At 39.3% G+C, this 15,010-nt stretch overlaps 1 protein-coding gene across 3 annotated transcripts in view; it reads right to left on the bottom strand.

Moving 5' to 3' along the window:
* The window catches only part of DYM (dymeclin), a 238,828-nt gene that overhangs the window by 132,083 nt on the left and 91,735 nt on the right, over positions 1 to 15,010 (bottom strand). For all 3 annotated transcript variants that reach the window (XM_072992948.2, XM_072992946.2, XM_078384136.1), the window contains exons 12-15: positions 12,489 to 12,667; positions 5,304 to 5,429; positions 2,876 to 2,989; positions 682 to 776 (exon numbers count right to left, since the gene is read on the bottom strand). In XM_072992948.2, the coding sequence (XP_072849049.2) occupies positions 682 to 776; positions 2,876 to 2,989; positions 5,304 to 5,429; positions 12,489 to 12,667 (514 nt within the window). The remainder of the gene's footprint in view (positions 1 to 681; positions 777 to 2,875; positions 2,990 to 5,303; positions 5,430 to 12,488; positions 12,668 to 15,010) is intronic.

Here is a 15,010-nt window from a genome sequence, read left to right as displayed (position 1 = left end):
TTAGCCCCAAGGCAGACAAACCAATGTGGAAAGTGCATCCTGAGTGCAGAAAGCTTAAAATGCCACGGATGGCACGACAAGCAGTCTCATCCATCGTAACAAAATGCATCACAGGTTCCTAATCACAGAGTGACCTCTACAATTGAGAGAACACAGTTCATATACATCAGTGGTTCTTAACCTTTGTTACTCGGATGCTTTTGAACTGCAACTCCCAGAAACCCCAGCCAGCACAGTTGGTGGTGAAGGCTTCTGGGAGTTGCAGTCCAAAACTCCTGAGTAACCCAAGGTTAAGAACCAGTGATATACATCTACAACACCCACACGTCTCTTATAAAACACATTGCCCCTTTATCCAACACAAATTACACTACATTTTTCTCCGTGTGCAAGCAATAACCTGTTTTTTTTTTTCATTCAGAAGAAGCAACATTAATGTTTGCCATTTTACACCATGTAGTTCATCGTTTTTGGCTGGCATAAGCAGCTGTCATTGGGAAGCAGGCATGGTATAAATGGAGCAAACTGTATTCCACTTTGAATTTTAATGCAGACTCCAAGAAGCTGAATACAACTTACCTGGCTTAATATTCAAATCTGAGCAACAGGAAGTTCAAGTATCTTTCCTACGGAATTTCGGATGAAGCTAGTTTAAATATTTTGTAAAAGGCCTGTATTTACCTGATGATCCTCTGAGCAGCATACTGATGAAGTGAGCGGAACTGTGCTGACATATTCGCTAAAGCTGCCAAACAATTTGTATGAAGGTATTTGTCCTGTTGGGAGATGAGGAGGGGGAAAAACAGACATCAGAACTTCTTTTCTGTATACAGTATGATCTGTCAAAAGGAAAGCCATTAAACCTGACATCCGTTTACCAGAGGCAAGAAAGACACACTGCATTTGTACACTGGTTTTAGGGAAACATTGGTGTGCTCAGGCAATCCTGACTCAATATGGTTGGGCCATTCATGGAAATGCCACTGCACCTATTTAACGGTTTCAGAAGGAAAGGTAAAAACTGTCTTTCCTTATTTTACAGTTTTAAATATTTGTGTCATCTAACAACAATAAAAAAAGAGATTGTAACAGTACAATTTCCATAATTAGCTGCAAAAACTGATACAGTACTTAATTTTTCAAATAAAATATATCCATTTTAAAATCAAAATTACAGCATTCTAATTGCTAGAACTAGAAAGAATACGATTTTATTACTTTATTGATTGATTGCACTTTTATGTCTCCTTTCTCCTGATGAAGGGACTCAAGGAGCCCCACACATCATTAAAATAGAAAAGGTATTGCTTATACCATTAAAAACCTATTAAACACAGTAGTATTAAAAAAAATTTTAAAACATGTAAAATATTTTTAAAAAAAAATTAAAAAGGATATAAAGGCAGCAGTCAAAGAATATCTGTGTTTTAACTGTGTGAATTTTAATGTTGCGAGCTGTTTTGGGTCCCTTGTTGGGAGAAATGCGGCATATTATTATTATTATTATTATTATTATTATTATTATTATTATTATTATTATTATTATTATTATTATTATTATTATTATTATTATTATTATTATTATTATTATTATTATTATTATTATTATCCCGCCTATCTAGTCAATTAAGACCACTCTAGGTGGCATAATAATAATAATAATAATAATAATAATAATAATAATAATAATAATAATAATAATAATAATAATAATAATAATAATAATAATAATAATAATAATAATAATAATAATAATAATAATAATAATAATAATAATAATAATAATAATCTGTTCTAAAATTAGATATTAAAGGCCTGTCTGAACAGTTTTCACTAGTCGCAGAAAAGATACGAGATAGGGAGCCAGCCTAACCTCGTGGGGGAAGACATTCCTTAACCTGGGGTCAACCACCAATAAGACTTTTTTCCAACTCCCTCTCAACCATATCTTTAGAGGTGACAGGACTAAGAGGAGGGCCTCTCCCCAAGACTTTAAGACCCAAGGTGGGTTATACTGGGAAACAGGATCTGCCAGGTAGCCTGCACCCAAGTTGTATGGGGCTTTATAGATCGTAACTTGTATTTTGACTTCGGCTTGGAAACATTCTCCACCACTTCTTTATAGTGTAACAAATAGTATGGGGTCAGAACTTAATCGAGGAGTATATGGCTAAATCCCAGGGATGTACAACTTCAAAGGCTTCAAGGGTGAATCTTCCACTCCGAGGACCTACTGTGGGGCTTGCGTCAGCACTGAACATAAAGGGGAGAATAACTGAACGCTGCTGGAAGTCTCCTTCCAATTTCATTCTTATGGGTTGAGAGTATGTGGTTGGAGGAGCCCTCCACCTCAAGAGCAGATTTTTAAAATTACCCATGGAGGCAATGCAGGGCACCCAAAAATATTTCTGAAGAGCTTCACTTTTCCCAATGCTGTTTCATCCCTATAATCAAACTTCGAGGATTTCAGTACAAAGATGGGAATGATTATTTGCCAAGAACTTAGAGAGTTACCGACGTCTGACTGGTTGAGGTCGTTTTGTATAGTTAGCAAAGTCACGTACTAGAAATTGAGTATCTACACCCATCATTCTTGATAAATTTTAGTATCAGCATTTTGGCTTTAAGTGATAAATATGCCCCAAAGATACGACATCTCAACATTTTCCCATGTTCTTATTTATTTAACTTCTATGGAGTGACATGCCCTTTTGACGTCATTTTAAAACTGATTGATTCCTTTTAGGTTGTTGAAAAGAGAGAAAGCTTTGAGTTCTTATTTTGGTCTCCAGCTTTGATTTTATTATTTGTTGGGAAACTTGGTAAGGATGGAACACCAAAAATGGGAAAACAGTCCACAATACGCATCTCTTACCCTTGTTCTTGTCATGTTGTACTGAATAGTTCTTATTACTACCAGGATCAGGAGACTTCCGAGTGAGATTTCTGTTAGCACACGCTCTGAGTACCAGGTAATATTTTTCAGTATCTGCAGAGACAGAAAGGGTTTTTACCTTATAGTCTTTCGTGAGTGAACATCAGTTATGGAAATAACAAATAGTTATGGAAAAAAAAATAAAACCATCTGCAACCACAACTGACATTATACAAAGATACAACTCCATGAAGAAATCCATAGAATAATGGAGATGAAAGGGGGCTATAAGGCCATTGAGTCCAAGCCCTTGCTTATATCTATCTTCACTCATTTTCTAAGAACAAATATTACTCTAATGGTTGTTGTGGGTTTTTTGGGCTTTTTGGCCGTGTTCTGAAAAACCCACAACAACCATTAGATCCCAGCCGTGAAAGCCTTCGCGAATACAATTATTACTCTTTCTAAAGAAAATTAGACATATTCCTTGTGCTAGAGAGAACAACTCAGGAAAAGTATGGGCTTATTGTTACCATTTCATATACACTACGATTCTTGAATACTAATAGTATCCTCTCAGATAGGTATGTATATCTGCATTCATAAAGGACCCCTCCTTAGTCAGCAGCAGGCAGGGCGCATGTGGTCCAAAACACAATCCTACTCCCACCAAGCATATCCACAGAAAGGTGCATAGCGTATCTCTACACATACACAGACAGCATCATTTTTATTGAATCGTAGTTATTGACAAGCTTTGCAAAAGTACAGCGTAAGTGTATCTGAAAGTTCAGTTCTTTTTATTTGTTTTCTGTTTATAGTTTGGATTTTAAAGTAAGTCTTTAAGCATATCCACAAGATACACAACCCTCAAAAGATGCAAGGACACCACTCTTCGCATTGACTGCACCCCAAACGTAATCAGCAAGTACTCAGTGAGGGTTTGGCATGGTGTGTCTCTCTCTGCCCTCGTGGTGCCAGCCACCCTTGTTCCCAAGATTCTCCCCTAGAGCGGGACCAATAATTTGACTGAATGTGAACTTATTCCTAATAACAATATTCATGCAGGCACACATCGAGGATGAAAACTGCAAGCACTGGAAGAAGACAGTGTTCTCTTAAGTTTAATTAACAGCTGTTTTTTTTCTTATTATCAATAAAACAGAGCTCCGTATGGGCAGAGATAGCTGCCTGTGTGAAGCCAATGACAGAAAAGAGATTTTGTTTTTGTTCTTTTTAAATCTTCCCAAGGAAACCAAAACCACATTTTATTTTCAAACAAAATCCTTTGAGCAGACAGGAAAGCTTTTATGGCTCCCTTAGGAGAACCACGTAAGAGTCTATATAATCAGTGATTTATAAAACGGTACTTACTAAAAATTAATCTTCACTATCAATAAATAACTGTGAGTGTATTACCACAAAAGGAAGGGCTCACACAAGCAGTAGAATTAGAAAAGCAGAATATGCAATGAAGGATGAGGTGGGAAACTCAGGTTGATGCAGAATATCCTATTTAATTTTATTGCACATCTTCAACCATAAGATGAAAGGCGTGTTAACCCAAAACTACTAAAACTGTCTAGTAATGCGGTTTCTGAGAAACCTAACTTGCTCCCTGCCCACCTGAGAACAGTTTCAAGATGGGACTTAAGATCTGAATCTGAAATGTATAGTTATGTTGAGAGCATGTACCATCACTGTCCATTCTTACATTCTCCAAAGAACAGACAGCAATGAGTAATAGTTTAGAACTTGGGCTTTCAAGAACACAGTACAAAAGTCAGCTACTGTGCAAAGTTCCACTGATATCAGAAGAACTCAGATAATTACATCTAATTTTGCAATGATATCAATGGGATTAGATGAAACAGACATTCTGAATCTTTTTCAGCAGCCTACTCATACAATGGGAGTTCAAATGAAGACTCACACAAAAAGCCACTGATCTAACTTTTTTCTTTCCCTCCTGGAAATTCTGGTCTAAACCCAGCTGTTACTCACAACCAGAGCAGACCCACTGAATGAATGGGACTTTTTAAAGTCAACACTTATGTAAGTCCCACTGACTCAATGGATTTATTCTAGCTGGAACTAACAACTGGATATAGCTTTCCTTCCTCTGGATACCCAATATTTATTTATCAACTCTGTAAAGTAAACCATTTTTTAAATTTCTTTATCCAAATTTCAAAGGGAACCTTAAGGAAGTGGCAGTAACAGCATCCTGAAGAGAATTTGGAAATGAAAGCCCTCTGTGTAAAGACTACAGAATCTCAAATACTGAAAAGCAAGATGAATCCATAACAGCCACTTAAGCTGAAGGGAGATGGGAAATCTATCAGTATCTAACTGAAGATGGTATATATTACAGAGATGTACATTTAGTCACAAGTTTTAGTTACTTCATCAAAGCTCATGAACTCACCACTTCGTGAATGGATCGATTGAAGCCATCATCTTCAGTAAGAATTAACAAAATTATCAGAGCCATGTAAACATGGTGTGAGTTCCTTTCTTCAACACGATAAAGAATCTCAAGAATTGGCAGAACCTGGAAGAAGGAAAAATAAAGATGTATCCTTCAAACATTCTCAGAACAAAAATATAATTGCAGATTATCCTGATTTTACATAGCCACTTCATAATATTCACTAATTTTACAGAGAATAATAATCAGCATCATGTGGTGGAACGACGGTTGACCCAGTTCCCCCGGGAGTTGGTGAGTGCTCCAACACTGGAGGCATTCAAGAAAAACTTAGATAATCACCTGGCAGATATGCTTTGATTGTATTCTTGCATTGAGCAAGGGGTTGGACTTGATGGCCTTGTAGGCCCCTTCCAACTTCACTTTTCTATGATTCTATGTGCCATGAAGTCAATTCTGACGTAAGATGGCTTTTTTTCAGGGTTTTCCAGGTAGGGAGTACTCAGAAGTGATTTACCATTCCCTTTTTCTGGGACTGTACAGCTTGCCCAAGGCCACACAGGCTGGCTCCTCTCTCAGCAGAATAGAACTCCCAATCTCCAGCTCCACAACCAGATACTTAAACCACCAAGCTATCCAGCCAGCTTACAAAGAGAATAAATACTAAAAAATAAATCTCTACTGACAAAAAACGAACCCACCTTTTGTTCACTTTCCCTTGCTACCAGAAATAAAAATTAAAAAGGAGATAAACTAACTGTTAGGGAGAGATTTCAAACTCAAATTCCAATGTGATTCCAGTAGTGCTTTTAAGAAATAGCATCCCATTTAAATTTATGAAGAATTTACAATATATAGATAACAACATATTGTATGTGACTCAAAGACTTTAGCAGATAAAGTGAACAGGGTTTATTTTTTTTTAAAATCAGGATAGCATTTTCCCTCTTTGATGCCTACAATTACATGTTGAGGAGGTTTGCATGCATCAGGCCTCCCTCCAACTCTGCACTGGAACAATCTTTGAAACTGCTTTAAAATTAGCTATCTGTGACTTGGAAATTAAATATTAGGCAGCTGAAATGGATTCTGCCCCCTTTCAGCAGCTAAGAAACAGCAGCTAAGAAACTGGAATAGTACTATTCAGTGGGTTGAATATGCTATAATTCTTTCAACATCTGAATGTGTAGCATGGAGGCATCAACTTTGGCCAGATTTTGGTAACCTTTACTGAAGTCTATATAGTTTTGTTTAATTTTTTAAATAATTTGGTACTTTTATTATACTGAGTGTTTCAAGTGAATGATAGGGTCTATTTTCTTTTTCCTGTTTTTTTCTTTGTCAATTTTTGAAGAATTGGAAAAAAAAGCAGGCAAAGCCATCTCTTTCAGAATAACCTCTCTTGCTTTAGCGGCCAGAATACTTGGAAAAGGTCAGGAATGGATGTGTGTTGGTTCTTTCCGATGGGAGATAATCTTCTTTTAGAAAAACCTTGTTCTGCGTTATTTAGGGCTTTAAAGGCTAAAACCAACCCTTTGAACTGCACCCAGAAGTTGGGCAAAACACTGGCATAGTATGAACACATCAGCCAAACCCAGACATTCATTTTTTTTGACCAAGTGAAGATTTCAGAACATTTTCAAAGGTCAATCCACTTACAGAGACCTGCAATAATATAAACTATTTACCTGTGCTTCTAGAGAAACTTAAGCATGGATACCTTGTGGCCTTAGCAGGGGTAGCTTTCCCAAAGGAACATCTTTGCAATGATGGACCTAAGATCTCTCAATTAACCGTTTCCTTAGGAGAACAACTCCCATCAGAGCTGGATAAGCTGAACTTAGCCAAACAAACCACTCACAACTAGTATTTCTATCTGGAGTGTGTCCGTTTATTGGCTGTCATCCAGTCTATTAGCACTATCCCGCCCAATGGTTCATATTATCAGCTGTCTCGTCTGTATTAAGGAAAGAAAACCAAAGCTGGGCAACATCTACAGTATATATTTGTGACACCTCAACCCTTGGAAAATAGTTCTAGTGCTTTCATCTGGATGCTGAGTGTCATGGAGGACAAAACAATGCACTGCAATCTTACAGCAAGCAAAACAAGTCCAATACAAGAAGTCCATTGCACTAAACCCTACAACTGGCAATCCAACGCTACAGCATACTACACCTCCACCTACAATCATACAGTCAAGCCAGAACAATGTCATGGTTGATGGCGCTGAAAGCTGTTGAGATGTCCAAGAGAACCAAATGGGTACAACTCTCCAATCCCCTTTCCCACTAAGAATCTTCCTGAAAGATAACCAAGGCAGCTTTTATTCTATGTCTAGATCTGAAATTAGACAGGAACAGGATCCACAGGGGTACAACTATTGGACTGGTGCAGCAGAACAAGAGAGGATCATGTGGCATCTTTAAAATCAACAGCTTTATTGTCACTGGACACACAGTCCACGTCTCAGAAAGCAGGTTGTTCAAGGAAGAAAGCTCAGGCGATTGCAAATCTGTAAGACTTAAATATGTTGCACAACACCTCATCTGATTGAAAGGGACAATGATAAATCAACTGAAAATAAAATTAAAAATGCATCACGGAAAAACAAACTAACATCATAAAAACAGAACAGTACAGAAACCTAAAAGTGATAAAACAATTGCTAAATCCTTCTACATCTTATTGTGGGTTACTGAGTACTGTAAAGTATAAAGCATTCTGCTCTCTGCCATCGGTAGTAGGGGAGGGGATTTTCTATTTCTTTTACACATATACGTAGTTCTCTGGGAACTGGTACTAATTGAGAGAGATAATAACAAGGAAGAGAAAAAGACAACTCAAAATTAAGCATGGTGATGAACCATTCTACAATAGGAGCCCCATATCCTCTGGATACTGAAAACCATGCATAATAGCAATACTCTCTCTCTCTCTCTCTCTCTCTCTCTCGCTCGCTCGCTCGCTCGCTCGCTCGCTCGCTTTGTAGCCAATCAGCCTGTATGCAAGAAAAGGTTAAACCAATCATAAAATAGTATCTGGCACCTCATGCAAGAACATACAAAACAAGAATAACAGGCATAAAATGATATAATACTAAAAATTGTAATAGCATTCTCAAAAAAGAAGAAAAAGAATCAAATGTTAGATTAATTTGAAGAACTTATGAAGCAGGCAAGAAGTTCTGCCTTTCCATGACTCGTTTAGCAAATTTAGCAATCCTATAGGATATACAGTAATTTGTGTCAGCTAGCAGGGACAGGACTGCGCACGGAGGGGACGTGTTCTTGATCCCAGCTGTTAAGGGCTTTAGACGTTGGTCACTCAGATCTGTGTACAGAGGACATTCTGTTAGAAAGTGTACCATGTCCTCCACTTTAGAGCACCCTGCTGGGCAATGTCTGTCTGTACCATGTTGGTCCATGTCATGTCCCTAAATCTCTTTCAGGTGTGACGAGTTCAGTCTGTACCTTGTTAGCAGTTGTCTCAGCTCATGTGAGCCAATTAAGGGACAAATAAGGGGCAGCTTTCCAAAAGGCAAGGAAAAGCCTTTGTATATCCCTACTGGAGTGGCAACAGACTACAGACACCATAACAGCCTGAATATCAATATCAGATATTATTTTAATGATATCTTCCTGGGCAGCCTTCTTGGGCAGCCCTCCTAGGGAGGTAGGCTGGGGTATAGCTTTGCTATAATTGTGGATATCTCAGATGCTCAGGACTCCCTTCCCATTTCTTCACAGGTCAATAAGACCAGTGATGATGCCATCGGGTACACTAAGCCAAAACAGCTGGGCTGCTTTCTTAATAAGAGTACTCACAGAGTAGCACCCCAGAGCAGACTGAGGCCATGGGAGGAGCCCTTGGTAGCCCTAGTGCTCTGGTTTAAAAAAAATCTGCTGGACAGATTCCTTAAATTTTGTGATATTTGAAAAAGCCCACACTAGAATTCCATAGAGTGCCTGGGGAAGGAGCTTATCTTTATACAGTTGTATTAGTGGTAATTATAGCACGGTAAAAGGGGGGAAAACAGTGAAAAAATATTTTCACATGCATTACCAGAACTGGCCACTAAAGGATACCATACCATGTATTCTTTACTAACAAGTTTTCAACGCACAGTCTCTGGCTCCCTCTAGTGGCCAGTACTGGTAATACATGTGAAAAAATTTTCTGGATTTTTTTCTTTTAATAATTTCACACTGTAGATAAGTGAATCGGTGCATACCAATTCCATGGATAAGGGGGGTCTTACTGTGTATCACAGTGTAAACGCACAATGGTATAATAAAACTATTTCTATGCCATCAAGTTGATTCTAAACTATGGCAAGCCTTTCCAGGGTTTTCTGGATAGAGAATACTCAAAAGTAATTTACCATTCCCTTCTTCTAGGGGCATCTTGCGACTGTGCAGTTTGCTCATGGCTACGCAGACTGGTGGAGGCACAATGATATTGTGAGCCATTCAAAGAACAAGGTAACAGAAAGAATAAAGCTGGTGTAAAATAAAACTCCCTCCAGAACTTAAAAAAAATAACACAGCAAACAAGTTGTACACTAAGCATCCCAAGTGGCCATAATAATATAGGGGAGCAGAACAGGCAAGTTTAGAACCTAAATTTGAAAAGATGGATGCTCTGTGATGCTTTCATCACTCATAACAAGCTTTCATGCCTAGCTGCTGTACTTAGAAAACCTTTTTTTAAAAACAAGGAATTTCTCTCTCACACACACACACAAAGGCAGAACAAGAGATAGTACTTTGTGACTTTTGAAACCATGGGTGCAAAGTCTTAAGTTCCTCCAGCATGCAGTTTATTGAGGAATATTTTAAATGAATAACTTTTTCTCTTGTCATTTAAAGACTCACACTGACTACTAATGGGATTAATTGTTATGCCTTCCCGTCTAAACGTCTATTTTTCCTTTTTTAAAAATTGAATCCAACATAACGAACAAATTCCGAGCAGTGGTCAAATTACAGGGAGTGGGTGGTCAAAGTGGCGGGGAGACAGTTCCCTTACCATTTTAACAATTCCCCCAGCTTTTATTTTTAGCAGTCTGGAGGGCCCATGATTTGAGCACCAATGGAGGGTTAGGGGAAATACTGAATCTCATTAGAGCCCACCTACCTTCACCCGCCCCAATAATTCAAGTCTTGCTTCTGTGTAACTGAAAATTTACATACCACACTGCAGCCTTCTGTCTTCATAAACACAATGCTACCCTTATAATTTTTTTTGCTCTTTTGCAAACATGTAATCGTTCACATTCCATGCTTACACTAGCTGTAGTGTCTCCCACTTAACTCTTTTCAACTTACAGACAGACAGGTTGGGAGGGGTGCAACCAAATACACACACAGGCAGAAGACAAACGTACACAGATGCTGCACTGCCAATCATATTGCCAACATTGCATCCACGCACCTCCATTACAGTCCTATCACTTCTGCATTTTAGCAGCTGATAGCATTTATCCATAGATTGCAACCTACCCTTTCCCTAAAATCAAAGAATAAAGGAAACGGGGCCCGATTCAGCTACCATTCCAGTACCTAGTTTTCTCAGGCAAGGTGCAAGAAGAAACATCTCACAAACAAGCACCCTTTTCTACTATTAATAATAAAGTAGTGGCATATTTAGTGGGCTGAATAGCTCAGTGGGTCTAAGTATCTGGCTTAAGAGCCACAGGCGGGGTGTTTGTTTCCCCACTGTGCCTCCTGGGAAAAGGGCTATGCTCTGTAGCCCTGGGCAAGCTGCAGAATTCCAGGATGTCCCCAGAAGAAGGAAACGGTTAAGTCCTTCATGGTTTGGGACCATATTAACCTGTCAGAGCATCCTTCTCCAATATCATCTGCATGACCCACCAGACCTTCTCAAGCCAGGCTCCTCTGGGTAGCCACCCCAAGAGAGGCCCAAAGGTCATCTACAACAGGTAAGGGCCTTCTCTGTGATGGAACTGAGGCTATGGAATCAGCTCCCAGAGGTGGTGTGCCCGGCACCCTCTCTGTATTCTTTTATCAGGGAGGCTTTTCGATACTATCCTGACTGAGTGTCTTGCCTCCACTTTTCTGTGATAATTTGTTGGTGCCACTGGCTTTTATGCTTTCTTATGTTATTGCTATTTGTGTTATATTTTAGTGCTTATTGTTTGTGGAATCTTGGTTTTAATCTTTTGTAAACCACCCAGAATAGTGCTTTGCCATTAATGGGGCACTATATAAATTAAACCAACCAACCCACCACTTCTGCGTATTCTCTATTTGGAAAACCCTGAAAAGGATCACCTTATGTCAGAAGTGACTTGACAGCAGATGATGATGATAATGATGATCAGGATCATGATCATCAGTAATAGTGGTAGTAGTAGTAGTGGTGGCGGCGGTATATTTAAGAGAACAACAACAACAATAACAACAACAGCAACACTACTACTACTACTACTACTACTAATAATAATAATAATAATAATAATAATAATACCAATACCAATACCAATACAGTGGTGCCCCGTATAGCGAGGTTAATCCATTCCGGATTAACCTTCGCTATGCGAAAACATCGCTGTACGGGGCAGGAAAAGCCTATTGGAACGCATTAAACTTAGTTTAATGCGTTCCAATAGGCGCCCAAACTTACCCCTCCAGCGATGTTCTCGCGGTCCGGCGGCCATTTTGGAGCCGCCAATCAGCTGATCGGCGGCTCCAAAATGGCCGCCGGATGACCCGTAATGGCCCCCGTCAGTGTTTTCACGCCCTCCCCTTGCTTACCGAGGTCGCGAAAACGCCGCGGGGGGCATTTCGGGTCGTCCGCACCCGAAATGGCCCCCCGCAGCATTTTCGCGACCTCGGTAAGCAAGGGGAGGGCGCGAAAACACTGACGGGGGCCATTTCAGGTCATCCGGCGGCCATTTTGGAGCCGCCGATCAGCTGATCGGCGGCTCCAAAATGGCCGCCGAACGCCCCGATCGTCGCAAAGCGAGTGCGGCGATTGGGGCAGCTCCGTATAGCGATCCCCAAAAAGGGATCGCTATACGGATTCTTCGTTGTACGGTGCGCTCGTTAAGCGAGGCACCACTGTACCAATAATAATAATAATAATAATAATAATAATAATAATAATAATAATAATAATAATAATAATAATAATAATAATAATAATAATAATACTTACCAAGTTTTCCATATCTGTTCGAGCCAACATATATGTTCGAACATTGCTGTTCTGATGCAGCAGAGTGTACAAAAGGAGGGTCGCCTGATCAGAGTTCTGTTGTTCACACAAAGTGGTGTATAAACTATTGAAATTAATCTGGAAAGTGTAAGGATTTGGTGAAGGAAGTACTGTGCTATCTGGAAGAGAAGTAAGAAAAAAAATCAGAGTTCAAAAAGGATTAGCTCACTCATTTTGGGCTTTTCTTCTGATTAGCCCAATGAGAAGAGCCTCGTGGCGTAGTGGTTAAACTGCTGTACTGCAGCCAAAACTGTGCTCACGACCCAGGGTTCAATCCCAAGTACCCGGCTCAAGGTTGACTCAGCCTTCTATCCCTTCTGAGGGTGGTAAAATGGATACCCAGCTCGCGGGGGGGGGGCAATGTGTAGCCTGCATAATTACCGTATTTTTCGCTCCATAAGACGCACCTTTCCATAAGACGCACCAATTTTTTAGGAGAAGAAAACAGGAAAATATAATCTGTTTTCTTCGCTCCATAAGACGCACAGACTTTCCACACCCCTGTTTTGTGGGGAAAAAAGTGAGTCTTATGGTGCAAAAAATACAGTAACTTATAAACCATCCAGAGAGTGCCTGAAGAGCTATATAAGTAGCATGCTTTTTAGCCCCAAAAAAAGTAATTATAGTCTTCATGGTTTAGTCTTTTTAGATGCTGCTTCACTTTTAGTCCAAATACAGATTTTGAGCCCAATTCCTTAATTTTTAAAATTATTTATCTGCAGGTTATACAAATGGAGTTGGGTGAGATATCACTCAATAATGGAACAAAATTTACAAGCTGAAAACTAACTCTACAGAGCACAGATAGTTAGCAGTTTATTGTATCTGGTATTCATGTTTATTTTTATTTATTTATTTATTTATTTATTTGTTTGTTTATTTATTTATATATTTATTTATTTATTTATTTATTTTATATCCTGCCTATCTAGTCAACTCAGGACCACTCTAGGCGGTTCCTCAGCCAAAACAGAGTTTTACTTAATTTCCTGCAATCTTACATATTTACTGAACACTCTCCACAATTTTCTACATTATGAAAAGCCATGCCTGGACCATAGCACAATATCAGAAAAAATGAGGATGCTCTAGTACTCATGGCCCACATGTGGGCTTCCCCTAGGCATCCTGCTGACCATTTCGCAAAGAGACTCTTATCCTAGAGAGACCTTGATTTGACTCTTCTTATGTATTGCATTTAGTAGGGTTGAACAGATCCAGTTCTTTCTTTCTTTCTTTCTTTCTTTCTTTCTTTCTTTCTTTCTTTCTTTCTTTCTTTCTTTCTTTCTTTCTTTCTTTCTTTCTTATGCAGTCATATACCCAAGTTAAAACAGATTCAGTTCCTAACATCTCCTCTTAAAGGATTTCAGAGACTAAGACTTGAAAAGCTTGATAGTTTGGAACAGGTGCTAGCAGCTGGAGAAAATGATTTGGAACCAGGAAGACTACCTGTCTCCACTTGGGACAGAATGACATGTATCTGCCAAAGAAATGAATACAGAGGGGTGAAAGAGGGGTCTGTGGGAAAGAATTTAGGTTGTTGTTCTTACATGTTGTCAAGTTGCTTCTGACTTATAGTGACCTATGAATGAGTGGCTTCCAAAATGCCGGCCACAGAAGATGCCGGCCACAGAGACTGGCGAGACGTCAGGAAGAACAACCTTCAGAACACGACCAAAGAGCCCGAAAAACCCACAACAACCATCTCTTGTTAGGGTTTTGATAGATCCAGTCTCTGAAGCTTTGAATACTTCTATTTGTATTTCATCTAACCCTGATGATTTATTTCTTCCAAGCATCTTCAGAGAAGCATATACTTCCCAAAATTGTAGGTCCTTCATCATAGGATTCCTCTGCAAAGGACTCTTTCATCCTTTTATCTCTTCAGTTTCTGTCTTCAGGAGACTTTTTTTTTGAGGGGGAGGAGGAGGAGACATGTTCTCACAGACTGATTCTCCCTGCAAATGCTATCTGCCCACCACTACCACTACCATTTTCTCTTGGTAGGGCTTAGCTCCTGTTTCGGAGCCCAGAAGAAGGAAGAATTACTTTAAAACAGAAGGAGATTTTGGGGGGAAGATTGGAAAGTGAATGAAGGATGAAATGCCATCGTCACTCCACATGCCAGTTCTCTCCTGCTAATATCTAACCATTTTTCTCAGAAGGCTCTGAGATACTTTCTTCAAGAGGAAGCAGCATATGTTGAAAGACAGTGTTAACAGAATTGTCTAGATAACATAGAATTGAACAATTGCCTTAAAATCTCTTCTTTTAGTCCCAATGATAATGGATCCACTGAACCAACAGAAGTCTCTCCGTTGACTCTACTGAGTGATTCTAAGTGGGATTTACAACTGAACGTAAAGGGCTCACCCCTTTTACATCATGTGACCTGCCCCTCTCCTTAGGTATTGGTTTTAGGAAGACCACGATGCCATGTATTGAATAAAACTAGGGGGAGC

This window comes from Pogona vitticeps, chromosome 2, assembly GCF_051106095.1.
Source record: "Pogona vitticeps strain Pit_001003342236 chromosome 2, PviZW2.1, whole genome shotgun sequence".
Lineage (NCBI taxonomy): Eukaryota > Metazoa > Chordata > Lepidosauria > Squamata > Agamidae > Pogona > Pogona vitticeps.
The sequence above is the reverse complement of the archived record's forward strand: the minus strand, read 5'-3'. Positions and strand labels throughout refer to the sequence as shown.